Source organism: Epinephelus lanceolatus, chromosome 24, assembly GCF_041903045.1.
Source record: "Epinephelus lanceolatus isolate andai-2023 chromosome 24, ASM4190304v1, whole genome shotgun sequence".
Classification (NCBI taxonomy): Eukaryota; Metazoa; Chordata; class Actinopteri; order Perciformes; family Serranidae; genus Epinephelus; species Epinephelus lanceolatus.
The window spans coordinates 728,571-753,368 of record NC_135757.1 but is presented as its reverse complement, the minus strand read 5'-3'; the positions used below and the strand labels follow the sequence as shown (position 1 = coordinate 753,368).

The 24,798-nt window shown below is 42.0% G+C and overlaps 2 protein-coding genes across 2 annotated transcripts; both read right to left on the bottom strand.

The window, feature by feature from the left end:
* Nucleotides 1-1,142: 1,142 nt before the first annotated feature.
* On the bottom strand, nt 1,143-7,205 carry LOC144461951 (stonustoxin subunit beta-like). The gene is made up of 4 exons (XM_078166005.1): nt 7,198-7,205; nt 6,896-7,065; nt 6,556-6,606; nt 1,143-4,030 (listed from the first exon to the last, which is right to left on the bottom strand). The coding sequence occupies exons 1-4, from the start codon at nt 7,203-7,205 to the stop codon at nt 3,480-3,482; spliced, it is 780 nt and encodes a 259-aa protein (XP_078022131.1). The 3' UTR covers nt 1,143-3,479.
* A 6,042-nt stretch (nt 7,206-13,247) lies between these two features.
* LOC117249996 (NLR family CARD domain-containing protein 3-like) lies at nt 13,248-23,128 on the bottom strand. Its single transcript, XM_078165761.1, has 6 exons — nt 22,313-23,128; nt 22,060-22,206; nt 16,736-16,831; nt 15,587-15,665; nt 15,215-15,443; nt 13,248-15,052 (listed from the first exon to the last, which is right to left on the bottom strand). Exons 1-6 carry the CDS (start codon nt 22,447-22,449, stop codon nt 13,248-13,250), a joined length of 2,493 nt encoding a protein of 830 aa, XP_078021887.1. The 5' UTR covers nt 22,450-23,128.
* Nucleotides 23,129-24,798: the final 1,670 nt, after the last annotated feature.

Here is a 24,798-nt window from a genome sequence, read left to right as displayed (position 1 = left end):
TCTGTGGTCAGTACTTCAGTTGTGTGTTTTCTGTTGGTCCAGCAGAACAGTCCTATCAAAGTTCTACTGGATGAAACAAATGAAGAAACATTTGTTCAAACTCTTTTCTAGGTGGAAGATATATATTTTAAAGAGAAATTCACACTGTGTATATAATTTTGTATATGCATGCTTAATGTTGATGATGGGCTGCAAGAAATCTGGACTACATCTCTGAATTTGATGATGGATAAAAGTTACTCATACCAATCCGAGGAACACAAAACTTTTGGCAAAGCGTTCAAAAGGCATCTCTTTCCTATGGCAAGACTACTTGGAATTCCAACATGTTTTTGCTCCTTCTATTGATCTGAGGAGAAAGGGAGGGATTGAGGGTCATTTTAAGAAAGAAGGTATGAATAGAATTGTTGATAATTTGAACTGGTCTCTGAGAATAATTCTGTTGCAGCTGCTCAAATGTTTGATCACAAAAAAGTGGAAAAACTTCTAAATGAATAAAGTTTGCTATAAAATAATCAAAATAATGGAAGCAGATAAACCGATGAATCAGTCAGTTCAGTAGTGACAGGGAAGGAGGAGGAGGAGTAAAAATGTAAAACAAAGAGCTGTGTGGTGCGGGGAGATGTGCCCAAAGACTAGCTGCTGCTCTGGCTTATATGTAGGAGACACATACCTTGCCCAGGTGTGACTCCATCTGCTGATGAACCTCCAAACAGGTCTGCAGCCCTGGAGACAGAAAGCTCCACAGCAGCAAAGAGCACCAAGCAGACGAGCAGTCAGAAAACACAAGAGAGACATGAAGACAGAAGAGACGGATTAGACGGAGAAAAGTCAAACTTAGAGCTGAAATGAGTTTTAAACAGATTTTACTGATTCTGGTTATTTCATCATTTCCATATATGTAACTATATTTATTATCTAATGTAAATGTGTGTATATGTTGTGTGTGTGTGTGTGTGTGTGTGTGTGTGTGTGTGTGTGTGCGCGCAGTGTGAAGGAGCTACAGCTCACATTTCATTGTGCTGTAAAACAACAAATAAATGAAGCTGGTCACCTTGTTTTATCAGACTCAGTAGAAAAAGTAGAGTCAGTCTGAAGTTTGTAAAGTTTGACATCAGTGAGACACAACAAACAATGATGAGTCAGCAGTATAAAGTCTTTATTCACACACAGTCAGGGACAATGTGTTCAGAAGTTCAGTGTCATAAACAATGATTGATTTGATCATCCATCATTTACATGTTGCCTTTACAGATACGTCGGGGCTGCAGACAGCAAACATGGACACAGAGAGAGACAGAGAGGGGTGGGACATAAAGCAAAGGTCCCCCACCAGAATCTAACCAGGGACACATGGTGGGACAGAACTAACATCAGCTGTGTGACATCCTGTACACACTCAACTGATGTGTTCAGCAGTGAGAAGGTTTCTCTAACAGGAGGAGACTCTCACTCCTACAGAGAACACAGAGACACTGAGGAACCAGGCCAGAAGAACCCAAACCCAGGATAAAGAGGTTCAGTGAATGTGGTGTTGAAGGTGTGGAGGTGGATACTATCATTCTTTGAAATGCTGTTCCATGAGTTTTCTTGTCAGTTCTTGGATACACTGACACACTATTTTCAACATACTTTACTGTGACTTTTGCAAATATTTATTTGTTCTTACAATTCATTTGACATACTTAACTCACTCAGTTTGCTTTTCACAGTTTTTTGGTATGTTATGACTTCTAACAGGCTTTTACACAAACTATTCTATGAATAAGGATCACCATGAAGAAAAAATGGCAATAAAAGAGAAGTTTGCCACACATTTTGATTATTTTATTTCAGTAAAAATACAAAATGCAGAAAGTGATTATAAAAAATTGTGAAGAAATGAAGGTCATGGACAATGCTGTCAAAATTCACAGAAGTCTAGCACAGGACTTGAATATAGTTTTTTTGGTTTGTCATCACCTCCTTTTCAGACATCAAGCATTGCAAGAATAAAGCTCTCCCTTGCCTCCCTTGCCATGGCTGAAACAACTAAAACTTACCTTTATCAGTGCAGTGAGATGTGTACTATGTATTGAAATCTCAAGAACAAAGCTAAAGGTACAATCTGGATTTGCTATACCTGCCATAGAAAAATTGTTTTTGATAAGTATTGCAAGTATTTCAATGCAAGCATTCTTGATGCTGAGGTTAAGTTAGCAAGGAATCTTGAATACATCTTTGTACAATATCTATATGAACTTCACCAAATCATGTCAAATGTGTCAATTGCTTTGAGAAAGGGATGTAGCTCAAGCCGTCATGCTAACATTACTGAAGAGAAGTTCACAAATCAGGATTCTCTTCAGAACATTATGAAACCTGTTTATAGATCAACATTACTCAAACCAATCCAAGGTACACCATAATTTTGGCAAAGGGGTCAGAAGGCTCTGTTTGCAAGGTCAGACAACTAGCATTCCCAGCATGGTTTTGCTTTTTCTGCTGATCAGAGGAGGAAAGAAGTGATTGACTGAGTCTCCTTAAGCAGATGGGTGTGAACAGGAATCTTTATCAATTGAACTAGTCTCAGAGATGTGGTCTTGTGAAATCCTTTTAGAGCTGCTCAAATGTTTGATCATAACTTCTGTATCTTTCTGAGAGAAGTCAATATGTCACCAGCTAAACCTACAGTACGTGATTATTTTTACCAGATGGAATTTCAAGCCTGTGGTTTACCTCAGACACATGCAATCTTCTGGGTGAAAAATACTCCTTGAGCTGACAAAAATGATGATGACGTTATTGCAGAGTTTGTGGACCGATATGTGACTTGTGAAATACCACCTGCTTGTGATGAGATGCAGGACTTTGTTTCCAGTGCGCAGTGCAATAGTCAAAGGCATTCAAAGACATGCAGAAAGATATTTCAATTTCTCCTGTCCACCCAGTGGTAGAACTTTAACAACACAAAATGTAAATGAAGTCAATGACATTGCACAAGAATGTACAGAAAACTGTGCTGTTTCTCATATGGAGAATTTTGGCAAGTAAAGAGAGGTATGCCATAGATGAGGATAATTGTAAGGAGAAAAAGTTGGCTATTAATAAGAAGTATTCCACAGATGGTGATCATTGTATTGAAGTGAAAATACATAATACAGAGAGGGCTTCCAAGAACTGTGAAGAAATGAATTTCATGGACAATGCTGTCAAAATGTTCACAGAAGTCTAGCACAGGACTTGAATGTGTTTGTAAAGTTTGTCATCACCTCCTTTTCAGACATCACATCTTAAATTGTAAGAAAGAAGCTCATGCAACAAGCCCAAGTGTTGCTTCCCTTGCCATGGCTAAAACAAATAAAACTTACCTTCATCAGTGTAGTGAGATGTGTAAAGAACCATAATCCTAAGAGCAGGTGTAAAGGTACAATCATGTACAGACTCAACTGATGTGTTCAGTGTGAGAAGGTTTCTCTAACAGGAGGAGACTCTCACTCCTACAGAGAACACAGAACCACTGAGGAACCAGGCCAGAATCCAAACCCAAACCCAGGATAAAGAGGTTCAGTGAATGTGGTGTTGAAGGTGTGGAGGTGGATCAGTGTGTCAGAGGAGACTCTGAAGAAGGACAGGGTGCCAGCAAGACAGTCCACATACACTGCTACTCTACCAGAGGAGGAGGAGGAGGAGGAGGAGGAGGAGAGCTCTGTTCTTCTGTTATTGTGCCAGACAGAGTAACGACCACCATCAGAGCACCACAGACTCCAGGACCGATGATTCATTCCAAACACACAGTCTTCACTGTCTCCTCTCCTCCTGATTCCTCTGTAACTCACTGATATGTAAACCTCTCCTCTCCACTTGACCTCCCAGTAACAGCGACCAGTCAGACCAGTTCTACACAGCAGCTGAAGACACCACCAGTCAAATCTGTCTGGATGATCAGGATATGACTGAACCTCCCTCACATATGTCACTTTCCTGTTGTTGTCAGACAGTTTGAGGATTCTGTTTACTGTGTTTGTGTCGATGGTGAGTTCACAGGAATCTGATGGAGAGAAGAAGACACAATACAGCTGCAGTTATTCATCTATCATCTGTTCATTGATCACTTCCTCCAGGAGGTTGTCATCACAACACTGAACTCAAATTCATCCAATCACCACAACTTTACCACAAATGTGTCTTTTTAAAAACAGGTCAGATCTCATTTCATTGTGGAGCTGCGTGCAGCGTATTGATTCTGTCTCTCTGTTATCATGAGACTCCTGCTGCAGGAGTGTGAGCTCCACGCCTCTGACACAGTCACCACACACACAGTGACAGGCTAACTGTTAGCATCACACAGCTAACCTTACCCAACGGTTATTAAAGAAGTATTTCACTGCTGGAAAGATGGTCTTTTCATAAAACTGGGCTGTCTGCAGTAGAAAGACACAAACACTTTTAAACTTGGTGCTACATGACCAGAGAGAACAGAGGAAAAGGACTGTGGGATTTGTTTTTGCTCTGTTTCTCTCTGTTTTGACACAGGAAACATTATGGTGCCAGCTGTGGAGCTTTATTTCTATCTTTAATCAACAACATGGTCTTTAATTTGAGAGCAAAATTCATTGATTCAGGTTTTGTTTTTTCTCTCCCTCAAAAATCAAACAGCCCCTGCTAGCATTTAGATTTGCTCTGCTTCTGCTCAAACTGTGTGCTTTCACTCAGATATACTGTTGCCTTCAGGGATTTCCTGCGCTCCAGCTTGAGCTCTACTCCTCACACTCAGGTTCCTTCTGTTCGTTCCTCAATCATCTGCTCTCAGATCTCTGCTCTGCTCTCCAACTTGTTGTCCAACAACTCTGGCAAAATCCCCCAACCAATAGAATGCCAGATGTAGCGTTGGCCAATGAAATGATCCCTGCCTTGTTGTGGGTGTGCTGGCTATATTTCTTAGAGCGTCCCATACAGGTGGTCACTCTTTCACCAGGTTCATCCACTCCTGCTCTCCAGGGCTTTATTAAATGTACATCTCTTGGTTTCTTTACAACTTTTAGAATGAAAGCACAGTTAATAAACATGCCAGCGCCCGCACTTTTTACTATCATAGCTAGCTACATTCAGCATAATAGTAGCTGTATAGCTCATTGGCCTCCCGTCAGTGTGCTGGAGGACAAAACGATGTCACCTTCATGAGTCAGAAGCAGGAGGCTAACTAGTCCATCACTCATTATTTTAATGGTGCTATTAATTCCTTCAGATTAAACTGATAAAGTCACATTTGCAGCACAAGAATACATCCACTAATGACATGTTGGGCTCCTTACATGAACACTGTTGCTAGGCAACTACCAACAAAGAGGACGCTACATGTTTCCTGTTGCTGTGTGTGTTGGCCTGCTCTATCAGAATAAAGGTTTGACATGTTGTAAATACAGTAAACATTTACAGGTATCATATCTGCATATCTACAGTTAAATCAGTCACATTGCAGACATTAAACAGCAACTTTCCAGTTCAACAACGAGCAATCTGTTGCTGATAAAACTGAAGAAATCCTTCAGTTGTGTGATATTATCCCAGTTTATTCCAGTCTCAGTTAATGTTACAGCGTGATCACTGTTGACTGAGATACACATTTAGCTGCTCATTATTTCTCTGGGTTTGACTGCCCTGTTATAATATATATGTCCTTCATTAAGGCTTTATAAGCATTAATTCATGGCTTCATCAGCTGTTAATAACTGCTTTACTAATACTTCACTCCTGTTCTTTAATCAAGAGCCTGGTTTGCACAACAATCTTATCTTAATTACAGACAGCAACAAAAATCCACAGACGTCTGGTATCAAACGATCTCGTATTAAAGTGAAACACTTCACTAAAATATGTTTCTGAAAACATTTGAGGTGAGAAATAGGCAACACAGTCACTGAATCTTGGTTCATATTTGATCAGCACTGATTAGAAAATGTTGAAGCACAATCTGTAGTTGGAGCAACAGCCTGAGAGCCAGAGAATAAAGATGTGAGCTGAGAGATGAGCAGGGAGATCTGGGCGCTGGTCAGATGGAGGGAAGTTTACCACAGTTCACTGACACAAACTACCCACATTGTTATGATACAAAACTGGTTGGAAATCAGCTGAATATCCCTTTAACGGGTTTAATGACAGACTGGAGACGTTTTGGTGTCAGTGTGAGCTCATTAGGACAGTTTAACGGCTCGGTGTCAGATGTTACTCACTGCTGCTGTGTTAGCTCGTGCTAACTGAGCAGAGACAGCAGGAGGAGAGCGACTCACTGAGACGGTCCTTCAAAGCTGTGTCCAATGGCAGCAACAGCTGTCAGCCCCCACCCTTCCCCCCACCATCAAAAACAAATCCTAATTCTGTCAGATACACTGAATGCTCATAACAACAGGCTCCTAATCCAAGACAGCATCACAACTAGTCTGTAAGATTCACTTGCCCCCGCAATTTCATCGTATAAAAACACCTCAAAGTTGCAACATGCAGTACAGTTTGTTAGAAAAGCTGACACAGTTTGAAGATGCTTTGTTTTCATGAATCAATTAAAAACACACTTACACTTCCTCAGACCTGGTCTCAACCATCGGACTCCACCAGGCTCCACCCTGAAAGAAGGAGGGGGGTCAGAGCAGCACTTCCTCTTTCAGCATGCACACATGGACATTACATCACTCTCATACACATATTGTTATACAATGATAAAGGAACAGTCCACAAGGTTGATAACACACTTGAATGTAGCGTCTGAGTTCCTTTAACATGCAGAGATCTGTCCAAACTGCATCAGTTATTACCAACAGGCAGGAACAAGAATTATCATTCTTGTTCCTGGAGATGTTCTCCTTGGAGACCTCCTACACAAATATCTCCTTTTTATGTTCCACCAGTGTTCATACCTGAGTGTCCAGTCTCCAGTGTGGATCCTTCAGTCCAGCAGACAGCAGCTTCACCCCTGAGTCTCCTGGATGATTGTAGCTCAGGTCCAGCTCTCTCAGATGGGAGGGGTTGGAGCTCAGAGCTGAGGCCAGAGAAACACAGCCTTCCTCTGTGATCAGACAGCCTGACAGACTGCAAACACACAAAACAACACACATGGCAGATCATCTGAGGGTCCTGCTGTGTCACTCAAACACAAGAAGAAACTGTCTCCAAATCAATAACTGATCAATACAATGACTGAATCAGAGAGTTAACTGTAACCATGTCATTGTGATCTGAATGTTAAAGAGTCTACAGTCATGCTAGCAGCTCTGTGAGGATGTACTAATACACAGGAGCATTTTGAGCTACATGCTAACTTAAGCATGCTTAGATGCTCACACTAACAATGCTAGTGGGTTAACATTTAGTATTCATGTTTTGCAGGTATCTTGTTTGTTGCTAGTTCACTAATCAGTCCCTCCAGGATTTCATGGTGTTAGTGGAATGTTGCTGCTGGAAATGAGTCAATTCACTGCAACTTTTCTGAGAGCCGTTAAACTGTCCCAACATTCTCACTCTGACACCAACACGGCCTCACTCTGTCATTAAACCAGAGCTTGAAGAACCCTCCTGTGAACACTTGGCTGTATGTTTGTTTATTGTTCAGGTACATTTTGCTCCAAACATTGTAACATGGTGACATTTATACAGCGCTTCTATCCAAAGTGCTTTACACAGTGTTTACTGCTTATTCACAAACTGACACAGTGATGGCAGAGGAGGTGGGGATGGAACCACCAACCCTGTTATGAGTGGACGACCCGCTCTACCTCCTGAACCACAGCCGTCCCGGTCCAGATTATAATTTACAATAAATCTTTCAAATCATCTGTGTTATTTAATAATTCAAAAACAAAAAGGAAATGATAAAAGACTTTGTGGAAAACAATTTTCTGAGTCTAGAAACTACTGATGAATTTTGCGGTAAGCAAGTTGTGTCATTTCCGGTGTTTCTTTGACAGTGTCTCTGTACTGCTCTAGTGAATTCTGCTAGCCTGCTTTCTCACTTCAGTTGCTTTAACGTCTACTTCAAGTCTTAACCCACACTAGCTCTGTTTAAGCACTTAAGCACTCTCCTCCTTTCTACGACTTTCTCGCTAATCTCTTAGCTGTTGTTTGCACGTTACTAGCCTTGGTAGCTACATTAGCTTTACAGTTAGCGATGGCTTCTCCCTCTGCTCTTTCTTGCCTGGTGTGCCAAATGTTCAGTTATGCCTCTGCCTCCTTTAGCGACAGTGGTAACTGTAACAAGTGTAGCTTATTTGCTGTGTTGGAGGCGAGGCTTAGTGAATTAGAAGCGCGGCTCCGCACCATGGAAAACCATTCAGTAGCTGTGGTAGTTAGCCAGCCCCCTGTAGCCGGTGCGGAGCCACATAGCATAGCCTCTGCTAGCAGTCCTCCGGTAACACCCATATAGCCGGGAGGCTGGGTAACCGTTCGCCAGAGGCACAGCTCCAAGCCGAAGCTTACAGCTCACCACCAGCCTGTTCACGTTTCCAACCACTTTTCCCCACTCAGCGACAAACCCACTGAGGATAAAACTCTGGTTATTGGCAGCTCTATTCTGAGAAACGTGAAGTTAGCAACACCAGCGGCCATAGTCAAATGTATCCCTGGGGCCAGAGCCGGCGACATTGAGTCAAATTTAAAACTGCTGGCTAAAGCTAAACGTAGATTCAGTAAGATTGTTATTCAGGTAGGTGGCAATGACACCTGGTTACGCCAATCGGAGGTCACTAAAATTAATATTGCCTCGGTGTGTGAATATGCAAAAACGATGTCGGACTCCGTAGTTTTCTCTGGACCCCTCCCAAATCTGACCAGTGATGACATGTTTAGCTGCATGTCATCATTTAATCGCTGGCTGTCCAGGTGGTGTCCAGCAAACGATGTGGGTTTCGTTAATAATTGGCAAACTTTCTGGGGAAAACCTGGCCTTATTAGGAGAGACGGCATTCATCCCACTTTGGATGGAGCTGCTCTCATTTCTAGGAACCTGGTAAACTTTATTAGTAAATCAAATCCCTGACAACCCAGAGTTGAGACCAGGACTCGGAGACGCAGTCCTATACGCCTCTCTGAGCTTCTAGTTCAGTTACCCAGCCATAGTTTTCATAGTTTTATACAAACGGTGTCTGTCCCCCGACCACCTAAATTATTTAAATCTAAAATTAAACAAAGAGGAGTTGTGCATAACAACCTCATAAAAATTAAAACCTCTTCTGTGACAGAAAGACAAAACAGGAGAATTAAATGCGGACTGTTAAATATCAGGTCTCTATCGTCTAAAGCAGTGTTAGTAAACGAATTAATATCGGATAATCATATTGATTTACTCAGTCTCACTGAAACCTGGCTGTGTCAAGATGAATATGTCAGTCTCAATGAGTCCACTCCTCCCAGTCATAATAATACCCACATTCCTCGAGGCAGCGGCCGAGGAGGGGGAGTTGCAGCCATTTTTAACTCTAGTCTGTTAATCAGCCCTAAACCTAAACTAGATTATAATTCATTTGAAAGCCTCGTTCTTAGTCTTTTACATCCGACCTGGAAAACCTCGCAGCCACTTTTATTTGTTATAGTGTACCGTGCTCCTGGCCCGTATTCTGAATTTGTATCCGAATTCTCAGAGTTTTTATCCAGTTTAGTTCTTAAATCAGATAAAGTTATTATTGTAGGCGATTTTAACATTCATGTCGACGTTGATAATGACTCCCTGGCTACCGCGTTTATCTCATTATTAGACTCCATTGGCTTCAGTCAGGGTGTACATGAACCCACTCACTGTTTTAACCATACCCTCGATCTAGTTCTGACGTATGGAATTGAAATTGATAACCTAACAGTCTTTCCACAGAATCCCTCACTATCGGATCATTATCTGATTAATTTTGATTTCTTTTTACTCGATTACATGCCACTCAGCAACAGTTACTATACTAGATGTTTATCAGATAGTGCTGTCGCAAAATTTAAGGAAAAGATTACTCCGTCGGGGCGGCACGGTGGTGTGGTGGTTAGCACTCTCGCCTCACAGCAAGAGGGTTGCCGGTTCGATCCTGGGCGTGGGAGCCCTTCTGTGCGGAGTTTGCATGTTCTCCCCGTGTCAGCATGGGTTCTCTCCGGGCACTCCGGCTTCCTCCCACAGTCCAAAGACATGCAGATTGGGGACTAGGTTAATTGATAACTCTAAATTGTCTGTAGGTGTGAATGTGAGCGTGAATGGTTGTTTGTCTCTATGTGTCAGCCCTGTGATAGTCTGGCGACCTGTCCAGGGTGAACCCTGCCTCTCGCCCGATGTCAGCTGGTATAGGCTCCAGCCCCCCCCGCAACCCTCAAGAGGATGAAGCAGTTAGAAGATGAATGAATGAATGAAAGATTCCTCCGTCGTTAAATTCAATACCAAGTCCCTCAGTAACAGAGGTTTCCTGTACCGACTTTGATCATTTTGTCGATAGGGCCGTAGGCTCGCTGCGAACAACACTTGACTCTGTAGCTCCTCTTAAAAAGAAGTTAACAAAGCAAAGAAAGTTTGCTCCTTGGTATAACTCTCAAACCCGTAAGTTAACAAATATCGCGAAAATTTGAAAGGAATTGGCGATTAACCAAACTGGAAGAATCTTGTTTAATCTGGGCAGACAGTCTCAAAACGTATAAGAGGGGCCTCTGCAATGCCAGAGCAAACTATTACTCAGCATTAATAGAAGACAATAAGAACAATCCCAGGTTTCTTTTCAGCACTGTAGCCAGGCTGACTGAGAGTCAAAGCTCTATTGAGCCTTGTATTCCTTTAGCCCTTAGCAGTAATGATTTTATGAGCTTTTTTAATGACAAAATTCTAACTATTAGAGGCAAAATTCATGACCTCCTGTCCTCAGATAGTACCTATCTAACCTCAAACACAGCTGTAAGACCTAATATATATTTAGATTGCTTCTCCCCAATTTCTCTTCAAGAATTGACCGCAGTGATTTCTTCATCTAAATCATCAACGTGTCTCTTAGACCCCATCCCAACTAGGCTACTTAAGGAGGTCTTTCCTTTAGTTAACACTCATATATTAGATATGATCAATATATCCTTATTAACAGGCTATGTACCACAGTCTTTTAAGGTAGCTGTAATTAAACCTCTACTAAAAAAGCCCACCCTGGATCCAGAGGTGTTAGCCAACTATAGACCAATATCTAATCTTCCCTTTATGTCAAAGATCCTTGAGAAAGTAGTCGCAGACCAGCTGTGTGATTTTCTCCAGGATAATAATTTATTTGAGGAATTTCAGTCAGGATTTAGAGTGCATCATAGCACTGAGACAGCACTAGTTAAAATTACAAATGACCTTCTGATTGCTTCAGACAAAGGACTTGTCTCTGTACTTGTTTTATTAGATCTTAGTGCGGCGTTTGACACAATTGACCATCAAATTCTACTGCAGAGACTGGATCACTTAATTGGCCTAAAAGGTTCTGCACTAAGCTGGTTTAAATCTTATTTATCTGATCGTTTTCAGTTAGTTCACGTTCATAATGAATCATCCTTACGTACTAAAGTTTGTTTTGGAGTTCCGCAAGGTTCTGTGCTCGGACCAATCCTATTTACTCTATATATGCTTCCTTTAGGTAACATCATTAGAAATCACTCTATAAATTTCCATTGTTATGCGGATGATACACAGTTGTATTTATCTATGAAGCCAGAAGAAAGTAATCAATTAACTAAACTCCATAACTGCCTTAAAGACACAAAAACCTGGATGAGCACCAATGTCCTGATGTTAAATTCAGACAAAACTGAAGTTATTGTTCTTGGCCCCAAACAACTCAGAGACTCTTTATCTGATGACATAGTTTCTCTAGATGGCATTGCTCTGGCCTCTAGCACTACCGTAAGAAACCTCGGAGTAATATTTGATCAAGATTTGTCTTTTAATTCTCATTTAAAACAAACCTCACAGACTGCATTTTTTCATCTGCGTAATATTGCGAAAATTAGGCCTATCCTGACCCGAAAAGATGCAGAAAAATTGGTCCACGCTTTTGTTACCTCAAGGCTGGATTACTGTAACTCTCTATTATCAGGTAGCTCTAGTAAGTCCTTAAAAACTCTCCAGCTAATTCAGAATGCAGCAGCACGTGTACTAACAGGAACTAAGAAACAAGATCATATTTCTCCTGTTTTAGCTTCTCTGCACTGGCTCCCTGTAAAATCCAGAATTGAATTTAAAATCCTACTGTTAACTTATAAAGCTCTAAATGGTCAAGCTCCGTCATATCTTAGAGAGCTCATAGTGCCATATTATCCCACCAGAACACTGCGCTCTGAGAATGCAGGGTTACTCGTGGTCCCTAAAGTCTCCGAAAGTAGATCAGGAGCCAGAGCCTTCAGCTATCAGGCTCCTCTCCTGTGGAATCATCTTCCTGTTACGGTCCGGGAGGCAGACACCGTCTCCACATTTAAGACTAGACTTAAGACTTTCCTCTTTGATAAAGCTCATTGTTAGGGCTGGCTCAGACTTGCCTTGTACCAGCTCCTAGTTAGTCTGCCGGAGGACCCCCTATAATACACCGGGCACCTTCTCTCCTTGTCTCTCTCTCTCTCTCTCTCTCTCTCTCTCTCTCTCTCTCTGTCTCATTGTGTCATACGGTTTACTGTTAATTTATTATGTTGATCTGTTCTGTATGACATCTATTGCACGTCTGTCCGTCCTGGAAGAGGGATCCCTCCTCAGTTGCTCGTCCTGAGGTTTCTACTGTTTTTTTTCCCCGTTAAAGGGTTTTTAATGGGAGACTTTTTCCTTATCTGCTGTGAGGGTCCAAAGGACAGAGGGATGTCGTATGCTGTAAAGCCCTGTGAGGCAAATTGTGATTTGTGATATTGGGCTTTATAAATAAAATTGATTGATTGATTGATTGATTTGACAAATCATATCAGCAGACATAACACAGGTTAGCTGTTTATCCACTGATGAAAATCTGATTTTAAAAGCTCTTTAATGGATTAATGAATCCTGACCTGAGAGTTTCCAGAGTACAGTGTGGGCTCTCCAGTCCAGCAGACAGCAGCTTCACTCCTGAATCCTTCAAGTTGTTGTTACTCAGGTCCAGGTGTCTCACACTGGAGGACTGGGAGCTGAGAACTGAGGACAGAGCTTCACAGCTTCTCTCTGACAGGTTACACAAACTCAGTCTGAACAGACAACAGTAAGGAAACAAGTTATTTTTCCTCCTGTTGAAAGACAGCAGCAGTATTTATTGATGAATAAATCCCACTTACAGAGCTTTGTTGGAGGCTTTGACCACTGGCAGCAGCCTCAGAAGAGCCTCCTCTGAAGCAGAGTATTTCTTCAGGTCAAACACATCCAGATCTTCTTCTGATGACAGTAAGATGAAGACCAGAGCTGACCACTGAGCAGGAGACAGTTTATCTGTGGAGAGACGTCCTGAACTCAGGTACTGTTGGATCTCCTCCACTAGAGAACGATCATTCAGTTCATTCAGACAGTGGAACAGGTTGATGCTTCTCTCTGCAGACAGATCCTGGTTGATCTTCTTCTTGATGTACTGGACTGTTTCCTGATTGGTTTTTGAGCCACTTCCTGTCTGTGTCAGCAGACCTCGTAGGTGTCTCTGATTGGTCTGCAGTGAGAGACCCAGGAGGAAGCGGAGGAACAAGTCCAGGTGTCCATTTGGACTCTGTAAGGCCTTGTCCACAGCACTCTGGTGGAGATGTGTGAGTTTAGGTTTGTCTCTGAAGACTTTAGGCAGCATGGATGTTGTTTGTTGTACTGCCATCAGATTGACTCCAGAGTTGATGAAGGTCAGATGGACATGAAGAGCAGCCAGAAACTCCTGAACACTCAGATGGACGAAGCAGAACACCTTGTCCTGGTACAGTCCTCTCTCCTCTTTAAAGATCTGTGTGAACACTCCTGAGTACACTGAGGCTGCTCTGATATCGATGCCACACTCTGTCAGGTCTGATTCATAGAAGATCAGGTTGCCTTTCTGCAGCTGATCAAAAGCCAGTTTTCCCAGAGACTCAATCATCTTCCTGCTCTCTGGACTCCAGTGATGATCTGTCTCAGCTCCTCCATCATACTTCATGTTCTTCACTTTGGTCTGAACCACCAGGAAGTGGATGTACATCTCAGTCAGGGTCTTGGGCAGCTCTCCTTCCTCTCTGGTCTTCATCACATCCTCCAGAACTGTAGCAGTGATCCAGCAGAAGACTGGGATGTGGCACATGATGTGGAGGCTTCGTGATGTCTTGATGTGGGAGATGATTCTGCTGGCCTGCTCCTCATCTCTGAATCTCTTCCTGAAGTACTCCTCCTTCTGTGGGTCAGTGAACCCTCTGACCTCTGTCACCATGTCAACACAGTCAGGAGGGATCTGATTGGCTGCTGCAGGTCGTGTGGTTATCCAGAGGCGAGCAGAGGGAAGCAGTTTCCCCCTGATGAGGTTTGTCAGCAGCACATCCACTGAGGTGGACTCTGTAACATCAGTCAGGATCTCATTGTTGTGGAAGTCCAGAGGAAGTCGACACTCATCCAGACCGTCAAAGATGAACACAACCTGGAACTCTTCAAACCTGCAGATTCCTGCTTCTTTGGTTTCAGTAAAGAAGTGATGAACAAGTTCCACCAAGCTGTACTTTTTCTCTTTCAGCACATTCAGCTCTCTGAAAGTGAATGGAAATGTGAGCTGTATGTCCTGGTTGGCTTTGTCTTCAGCCCAGTCCAGAGTGAACTTCTGTGTTAAGACTGTTTTCCCAATGCCAGCCACTCCCTTTGTCATCACTGTTCTGATTGGTTCATCTCTTCCAGGTGAGGCTTTAAAGATGTCTTCTTGTCTGATGGTTGTTTCTGGTCTGTCTGGTTTCCTGGATGCTGTTTCAATCTGTCTGACCTCATGTTCATCATTGACCTCTGCAGTCCCTCCCTCTGTGATGTAGAGCTCTGTGTAGATCTGATTCAGAAGGGTTGGGTTTCCTGCTTTAGCGATCCCCTCAAACACACACTGGAACTTCTCCTTCAGGTTAGATTTGAGTTTACGTCGACACACAGCAACAGTTCCTGAATAAACAAACAACAAATGATATCAGTGAGTGGATCCTACAGAAAATCAGAGAATTGAAACATTGAAGTGTGTCTGCAGGATTTGTAAATGTAAACTCCTCCCATGTTTCCTCCATTTCCTCTTTCCATCCTGTTCAGTCTTTATAGAAATCCTCTTACTGCTCTGCAGACAGTCAGCCAGCTCCTCCTGCTTCATTCTCCTCAGGAAGTGCAGTGTGATCTTCAGAAATGTCTCTCTGCTGCTCCTCCTCTGCTCTTCATCCTCACCCTCCAACACCTCCTCATCCTCCCTCTGACTCTCGAAGCATTCTGGGTAATCTGGACTCAGAACCTTCTGGATCTTCTTCAGCTCGTTCTTTACAAAAGTGAGGATGTTCTCCTCCAGCAGCTGGAACAGAATATTATATGAATGACACAATCAAACATCAGATCCATGTTGGACACACTGACAATCCACTGGTGTAAAAAGTGCAGCATGGAGATGATTGTGAACAGAATAGATGTCAAAGTAGTTGTTGTACATGTACAGACCATAAATATGGAGTCCAGGTGTGTTTGATGCTGCTGGGCAGACTGACCACTGGGAACCTCTGAGCTCTCCTGGTCCACTCTGTGGAGGAACCATCAACAATCAGCTCACATTATGTCTGTCCACACAGAGACACTGTCCACACAGAGACACTGTCCACACAGAGACAAACACTGTCCACACAGAGACACTGTCCACACAGAGACACTGTCCACACAGAGACACTGTCCACACAGAGACAAACACTGTCCACACAGAGACAGACACTGTCCACGCAGAGACAAACACTGTCCACACAGAGACACTGTCCACACAGAGACACACACTGTCCACACAGAGACACTGTCCACACAGAGACAGACACTGTCCACACAGAGACAGACACTGTCCACACAGAGACACTGTCCACACAGAGACAAACACTGTCCACACAGAGACAGACACTGTCCACACAGAGACACTGTCCACACAGAGACAGACACTGTCCACACAGAGACAAACACTGTCCACACAGAGACACTGTCCATACAGAGACACACACTGTCCACAGAGAGACACACACTGTCCACACAGAGACACACACTGTCCACACAGAGACACTGTCCACACAGAGACACTGTCCACACAGAGACAGACACTGTCCACACAGAGACACTGTCCACACAGAGACAGACACTGTCCACACAGAGACACACACTGTCCACACAGAGACACTGTCCACACAGAGACAAACACTGTCCACACAGAGACAGACACAAGGTCAATCATCATTCAGCTCATGTTTTATAAGAACACTGAATCAGATCATTCCCTCTGATAACCAAGTGTTGTTAGTACAGCTGATCCCACTGAGAATCCACCGTCTGGTCTGCGGCTCTCTGCAGCTTTTAGGTCATCGACTCCAGTTCAAACTCCTTCTCATCACATTGAAAATTCTCAGTGTCAGCACAGCAGAGATTGGGGAGTGATGATCCACTCCCTCCTCAGGGATCTTTGACTCTGAGTCTACAGTTACTGCTCAGTACTGCCAGGTAACAAACAGCCAACTTACTGCTTCTACAAAACAACCTCACACTCTGAGACAAAAGCTCTCACCTTCTCAGGTTTGTGACACAATAGTAGTTAAAACATCAATGTTATATTCAGCTTACTGTTGTCCAGCTTTAAATGAAATAGGTCTATCCATTGAGCGGTCACTTTTGAAGGAAACACAGCTGGGTGCAGGTGAGTCTGGTCTCTGATGGATCCTGAAGGACAAACAAACAAAGAGGATTTTTTTACCTTCCAGCCACAGCAGCTTCTGGAGAAACTACCAGCTATCAACAAGAAAAGTTCAGTCAGGTTCAGGTGGAACGGATCATAATGTGAATTCAGAATGAGTACAGAGCTGATATGTAGATATCGTAGGCTCTGACACCGTCACTCCCTATAAGGACACACCAGGATCAGCACAGCAGAGACTGGGGTGTGATGATACAGGTCTACAGGCAGCCTCCAGGTGGAGCTGCAACACACTGAACAAACAAAACTCTGGTTGGTGCAACCATGTCTGTATTAGTAAGTACATTTGTGACACAGTGGGCCTCATGCTGCAACATTATCTGAAATGTATCTCATATTGTCTCTTCATTTAAAATCTGAAGGGAATGAGATATACAGCTGAGTATCATCAGCATAGGAATAAAAATGTCATGCTCTCTAATGATATTTCCCTGAGGCAACATATACAGATCAAAAAGAGTGGGTCCCAGAGTGGACCCCTGGGGGACACCACAAGTGACCTCAATTTTAGAAGACACTGACTGACCCAGGGACACAACGTAGTCTCTTCCTGTCAGAAAAGACTTGAACCAGGTTAGAACTGTGCCTGATATGATCAGACTGGAATGGAGCCGGTTGAGAAGGACGCTGTGATCAGTGGTGTCGAAAGCTGCCTTTAAGTCAAGGACAAGAACGGAAATCTGTCCTCCATCAAGTTTCATTCCAACATCGTTTACAACTTTTACTAGTGCTGTTTCAGTCCTGTGATGGGAACGAAAGCCTGACTGAAATTGATCAGAAATACAGTGTGAATTCAAATAACTGTTTAGCTGTAGGGACACCAGCCTATACTCATGAAAGGTGGATTTGAAATAGGTCTGAAGTTTCTTAAAACCTGAGGGTCTGTACTAGAATTCTTTAGAAAGAGTTTGACAGCAGTGGTTTAAAGAGCTGTGGGGAAAGTACCACTGCGCAGAAACTGAGTTACACTTTCATGTACAACATCCTCAAGACAACTAAATACTAACTAAAGTTATCAAATAATACCAGTGGATTAAAAAGTACAATATTTCCCTCTGAAGTAGCAAGATTTTAAAATACTCAAGTAAAGTTAAAGTTCCTCAAAGTTGTTCTTAAGTACAGTACTTGAGTAAATGTACTCAGTAACATTTCAGCACTGGTCAGCAGAGAGACACAAAGTCACTGAAATTACAGTAATTTGGACCAATGGACCAACTAATATTTCTTCAGCTCTGAAATTTATTAATCCAATCAGTATAATTACTTTAAAACACAATTTAAAGTCAATTATCTGCTATTCATGCATTATTTAAATGTTCCTCAAACATAAAACTGATTTTTCTTTGTGTTCAACAACAATTTGTGGACATTAAAAATGAAATGTTTTTCTCTTATCTTGATGACAGTGCTCTCGACCGCTCATAAACCTTTTTATAAAAAGGTGAATATTGGGTCGAACCAGGACTAAAACTCAGCATATGAACTCTTGAGTAATGTCCAACATCATGTTTTGTGAGGTCACAGTGACCTTTGACCTCCAAATTCTGATCAGGTCATCTTTGAGTCCAAGTGGACGTTTGTGCCAAATCTGAAGAAATTCCCTGACAGTGTTTCTGTGATGGGGCGGCACGGTGGTGTGGTGGTTAGCACTCTTGCCTCACAGCCGGTTGCCGGTTCGATCCCGGGCGTGGGAGCCCATCTGTGCGGAGTTTGCATGTTCTCCCTGTGTCAGCGTGGGTTTCTTCCAGGTGCTCCGGCTTCCTCCCACAGTCCAAAGACATGCAGATTGGGGACTAGGTTAATTGATAACTCTAAATTGTCCGTAGGTGTGAATGTGAGTGTGAATGGTTGTTTGTCTCTATGTGTCAGCCCTGCGATAGTCTGGCGACCTGTCCAGGGTGAACCCTGCCTCTCGCCCGATGTCAGCTGGGATAGGCTCCACCCCCCCGCGACCCTCAAGAGGATGAAGCGGTTAGAAGATGAATGTTTCTGTGATGTCATGTTCACGGGAATGAGACGTACGGACGGAAGGAAACCCAGAGAATCCAGCCACAGCTGTTGACGGAGTGGAGGCATTAAAAACAGAGAATATTGGATCAAACACCAGAGAAGAAGAAGAAGAAGAAGAAGAGCAATGCTAAAAATAAACATAGCGTTTAAAAAGAGGTCCAGGTCCAGGTTTAGGTTTAGGATGAGGTTCAGGTTCAGGTTCAGGTCCAAGTCCACGTCCACATCCAAGTTCAGCAGGGTCTGGTCTCTGATGGGTCCTAATGGACACATTAATTCATTATGAACACAACACACACAGAGGTTTGAGTGCTGAGCTGTGACATGGAGAAGAGTCATGGACAGTTGGACACTTTTAGAGATACACTCCTTTATGTTAATCTGATGGTGATTTAATATGTTTGTCCACCATGTTCTCATCCCAACTTGTCAAATATCAGTTATGTCGGCGCACTTTCACATCTACACATGACGCACTAGGTATCCTTCCTTTTTGTTGATGTTCTGTGATGCCGTGTCAATTTCTGCCTGTCACATGCATTGTGTCTTTTCAAAATACACTTCCATTTTCACAGCAAATGTACAGTTTCTGCTTGTTAGACACATACAGTCTTTTTCAAAATAAACTTACAATGTCAGTTAAACACCTCGTATTTACATTTATTTCCTTGTGCAACAAGAGCATGTGGTTAGGTTCAGAAAAACACAACATCATGGTTTATCTTTATGTTTATGTTTATTTCGGTCATTCAACAAAAAGCACAATGCAGCACAACGCAGTATCTCTCATAATTTTAACCGAAAAAGGTGTAGGCTGAAGCTATAAGCTTATGACGCCTAACTTCTCACCTAGTTACAACTAGCAGACAAAATATATTTTGTGAAGATTCATAATTTACACCATTTCCTATTCGAGTTGAAATGCAAAGGCAACAATACCAACTGATTACACATCACCAGTCAACAATTTTCCGCAGCAACAAACACACAACACTTAAAATACTTAATTCCCAAAAATCAAACATTTTGCTTGTATGTATCAATCATCTTTGCTCTGTCTCACATAATTTCAATTCATCCTCAAGATTGTTCCATAAATTCACCCCCTTTTTAGAGATGGACATCCATTTAATATTAGTCCTAGCTTTTATTTTTTTAAATATACATATTCCTCTAAGTTCATACTTACAATCTTTTTTTTCAAACATATTTACAATTTTACTCGGCAACAAGTTGTTGTGAACTTTATACATTATCTGCGCAATCTTGCAATCTACTAAATCCTGGAATTTAAGTGCTCTTAATTTTACAACTAAACCATTAGTGTGCTCTCTGTACTGTGATCTTGTGATGATTTGTATGGCTCTGTAAAATAAAGACTGATTGAGTGTGTGTGTGATTTTACATGATTAATATGCATTTTCCAGCTCAATTTACTCTCCAGTATGACACCCAACAATTTTGTTTCATTCACTCTTTCTATTTCCACATAATCAATTCTTTAACCTCATTAATCTTGCAGTTTCCAAAGATCATAAAAACTTTGTTTTGCTTGTATTTAAGGACAACTTATTTACATCAAACCATTTCTTGACTAGTTTTATTTCCTGTTCAACAGTTTTAACAATGTCTTTTAAGTTACTCCCAGAATAGAAAAAATGGTGTCTGTGGTACACCACAGAGGATTTCCAGGGAGTCTGAAACATTTTGATCAATTGAAACATATTGCATTCTGTTACTTAAGTAAGAGCAAAGCCAAGAATGGGCCACTCCTCTGACACCATATTTGAACAGTTTTCTCATTAGGATTTTATGGTTTATGGTATCAAAGGCTTTTTTCAGATCAATAACAATTCCTACTGTAATTTCCTTTTTGTCTATGGCTGTGGTTAATTTGTCCACTAATTTCATTAATGCAAGTCCAGTAGACTGGTTTTGTCGGAAACCATATTGATGGTCAGTCAGAATATTGTGCTTATCCATAAAACTATCCAATCTTTTAACAAAAAGTTTTTCCAGAATCTTTGAAATTTGCGGAAGTAGTGAGACTGGCCTGTAATTTGATATTTCATTTTAATCACCTGTTTTGAACAATGGTATTACTTTGGCCACCTTCATTTGGTCTGGAAATATCCCTGTTTTAAAGGAAGTATTGCAAATATGTGTCAGAGGTTTGACCACACAATCAATAGTTTCCTTTATTAATGACATATCAATACCATCACAGTCTGTTAATATTTTGCTTTTACAGTTTTGAACTGTTTTCAGATTTACTAGCAGCATTAAGAAACATAGTCTGTATATTATTATTTTTATCATTACTAGTTCTTCCATCCCTTCTGTATGTTGTGGTTCAATAATATCCTCAGTTAGTTTTGGTCCCATGTTAACAAAAAAAAATCATTAAATTCTCTAGCAATGTCTTCCTTTTTGTCTATACACAGGTTGCTACTCTTCATAATGTATTTAGGATATTCTGATTCTGATGTCTTATTTTTCAGTAAACTATTTATTACTTTCCATGTATTTTTCATGTTTTCTCTATTGTCCTCCAGTAATTTACTATAAAATGTCTCTTTTCCATATATGGTTAGGATAATAGGATAAGATATACTTTATTGATCCCCCTGGGGGGAAATTCAAGTATTACAGCAGCACAAGACAAAATCAAAGACATTAAATAGAATAAGATTAATGAGAAAAATAAATAAAATAAAAAAATAAGAATTAAAGATAATAATAGAAAAATAAAAGATAAAATAAAATTGCTACATCGGATGAAAAAGTGACTAAACAACAACATTTACACAGATTGTGAACGACGGGCTCCTGGGTGAAAGTCTGGGGTTTGTTGGACCCGCCCATCTGCCCTATAGGGACTTCCCAGCTCCTTGTATTACTTTGTTATTGGCGGCATTTCAAACTGACGCCATCCGTCAGAGTATTGTACCACCAAAGGTGCCTTTTTGCATTGATGTCAGATGCTGAAGTCACTGATTGACAGTGGAATTAGACGACTTGGGAATGAGAACAGGCTGGTTTGTCTCATGTCTAAATAAGCACCTTGGTCATGTGGAAGTTAAATGACAATATTACAAGGTCAGACCTGAAAAATGTTCTAAAACCTTGTAAAATGATACAAGTGTGAAATGAAAGCTGTTAGATAGCAAAAATGCGTACAGTTTACCTCTTTTGAGCACAAGGTTGCTGTTGGTTAAAATTAATGAAGCGACATATAGACTGGTCACTCTTTAAGGACACACAGCTGGGTTCAGGTCCAGGTCCAGGTCCAGGTCCAGGTCCAGGTCCAGCAGAGTCTGGTCTCTGATGGATCCTGATGGACACATGAATTCATTATGAACACAACACACACAGAGAGGTTTGAGTGCTGAGCTGTGACATGGAGAAGAGTCATGGACAGTTAGAGATCCTCATCTCACCTCTGAGCTTTGGTCTGGCTGTCATGTTCCCCACACAGAGTGGTTTTAGAGGGAGGGACTCCCTCCTCTCTGTCCTCACACCGATTCATGCTGCTCAACTCACACACACTTTCATCTGGAGAGGAAACACACATCATTCATCTGCACATCAACTCAAATCCTCCTTTACATCATTTCTCCTGTCAAAAGATCAGCTGCTGTTATTTTCTCTTTCATATCAGTGTCAGCTGAATGCAGTCAGACAGCAGCTGCTCTACTTCTACTATCACTCCACTAGATGGAGTCATCCAGCTGCAGCCCAGCACACACACCATGCATGGAGCACCATTTACATTTGAATCCTCTGTCTCATTTCATTCTGTCACATCCACCCTTTTCAATGTGGAGATGAGACGCCTCAAGTGCTGAGAAAAACTCCATCATGTGTCTCACTCTCAGAAACACTGAGCAGCTTTCATCTGATGTGAAATCAGTCGTCTGCAGCGACTCTTAACTCTCTGGACGTTTATCAGAGCTCCAAATATCTGATGGTTCAGTTACAGAGAGGAGAAACACACCTGATGAAACACTGATTATAAATCTGTAGCTGCGTCTGGACCACAGAACAAACACTGACAGACATTTACAGTCAGTTTATGACTGAAAGAACAGAGCTGAGCTGAGGCGTGGTGTGACATTTAAACCTGTAAAACTGCTCCAACAGCTTCACAGAGGGCTGCTGGGAAAGTGACGTCATCAGCTGAAATATGAGACTGTCTTCAGTGGACTTTGGTGGAGGCTTGTATTTTCTTCACTGTTACTGACACATTCAGTTTTCATTATTGTTTCTTTTCTCAGGTTTAGTTTTTTTTTGGGAACAATAAAGGAGATATGGTCACAGCACACAACTTAAAGGATAACTCTTTTCAGCCTGGACCCTATTTTCCCATGTGTATGTGTCTAAGTGACTGATGTCAACAACAGGTTTTGAAATTGGTCCAGTATTGAGCAGATTGTTGTTATAAGTGTCTGAAGTGTGTCTTTACCTTTCACTTGATCTGATCTGTTTGTTATTGTCTCATCAAGTGAAGTTTTATTTTGAAATCTTGTGAGATGTGACTTGTTGCAGGAAGACGTCTGTGAAAACTTGAGTTAGAGTTGGAGTGAGAGTGAGTAGTAGCAGAAATAGTTTGTTGTGTTGGAGTACAGAAAACATAGTTTAGTGTTGTCTAAAAGATCTTCAGTGTCATGGATGAATATTCAGCTGATTTCAGTCATGTGGATCAGGCCTTTGGATTTGACTGCCGCCTGTATTTATTTGAGCTGCAGTAAACGGATGAACAGCAGATAAAGAGAAAGAGAAGGACCACAGGCAGCGGAGGGTGAACCAGCTGCTGCAGGACGTGAAGCTGGGAGACTGCTGGTGTTCCTGTGGGTGCTGTGACCCTGTAGGCCCACAGAGGGAAAATACTGATGCTGTAAAGACTGGTTCATGTTTGTACATTTCTGACCTGTGCAGACAAAATGAGGAGCTACAGTCCCAGCTGGACGAGGACATCTAACTGGCCTACTGTCCTTGTCCCAGTATACAAGCACGGGAGGGGAATCCATTTATTGAGCCAAGTATGTGCGACTCCGCTACGATAGGTGGAGATATGCCCCCTTTCAGCTTGTTAGTATTGGACCTTTTTCCTGTTGACCTATTACGTCACAGACCAAACAATGGACAAACAAGTTAGCTACGGTTAGCTAGCAGCTAACTGCTACCATGGTGGACAACTTTACAGCTCTGTACATTTGGTCCGTCCAAAAAGTCACGGCTCTGGATGTAGATTTCTCCATGTTGTTACCGGCTTCTTCTTCTCTTACACATTTAATGCTATTGGACTTCCGGGTCAAAGCCCGGGGCGGAAACTGTGGAGCATGCTCAGAGCGCCTCGGCCAGTTTGGGTCTGATTGACTGTATACATGCAGGAGTCACATGATCTGGGTGTGTTAGTCCCACTGTGACACATTCACTGCAGGACCATTTCACTCACACTGACATGTTTACAGGGATTTTAAAAGTCTGACACAATAAATCATTTTCTCTGTCGTCATGAAAATGTACTGACTTATATAAACAATCTGAGCTGCTCTGTGTCAAAACTAACTTTAAATGGACACAGTGACGGTGATCAGTTGCCCCATATGTTTACATTACAGCTCGCTGTGCGGCTGCCGGCCGCTCACTAAATACTGGACCAGTGTCAAACACTGTTGTTCACATCAGTCTCTTAGACCAGTGGTTCCCAACCAGTGGGTCATGGTTCAAAATTGGACCACAAGTGACTCGCCAATGTGCCAAGTTTGTAAAAAACACACTTTATGTTGAAGTGCAGTGAATGTCTGTCACAGACCTTTTATTTTGAAGAGCTGTTCCCTGCTGTAGAGTGAGTCAGTTCGTTTACATGACACTTGAAAAAAACAAATTATTGTTTTAATCCGACTATAACTGGACAACTGAA

What these genes read in the sequence shown, in the direction of transcription:
- LOC117249996 (XM_078165761.1), bottom strand. Translation starts at nt 22,449, where the DNA reads ATGATGTGTGTTTCCTCTCCAGATGAAAGTGTGTGTGAGTTGAGCAGC. An exon ending in AGCCAGACCAAAGCTCAGAG is followed by an intron (nt 22,207 to 22,312) that starts GTGAGATGAGGA and finishes TGTGTCCATCAG; the next exon opens with GATCCATCAGAGACCAGACT. An exon ending in GGCTGACTGTCTGCAGAGCA is followed by an intron (nt 15,053 to 15,214) that starts GTAAGAGGATTT and finishes TTGTTTATTCAG; the next exon opens with GAACTGTTGCTGTGTGTCGA.
- LOC144461951 (XM_078166005.1), bottom strand. An exon ending in ACACTGGAGACTGGACACTC is followed by an intron (nt 6,607 to 6,895) that starts AGGTATGAACAC and finishes CCCCTCCTTCTT; the next exon opens with TCAGGGTGGAGCCTGGTGGA. An exon ending in GAGACCAGGTCTGAGGAAGT is followed by an intron (nt 4,031 to 6,555) that starts GTAAGTGTGTTT and finishes TCTCTCCATCAG; the next exon opens with ATTCCTGTGAACTCACCATC.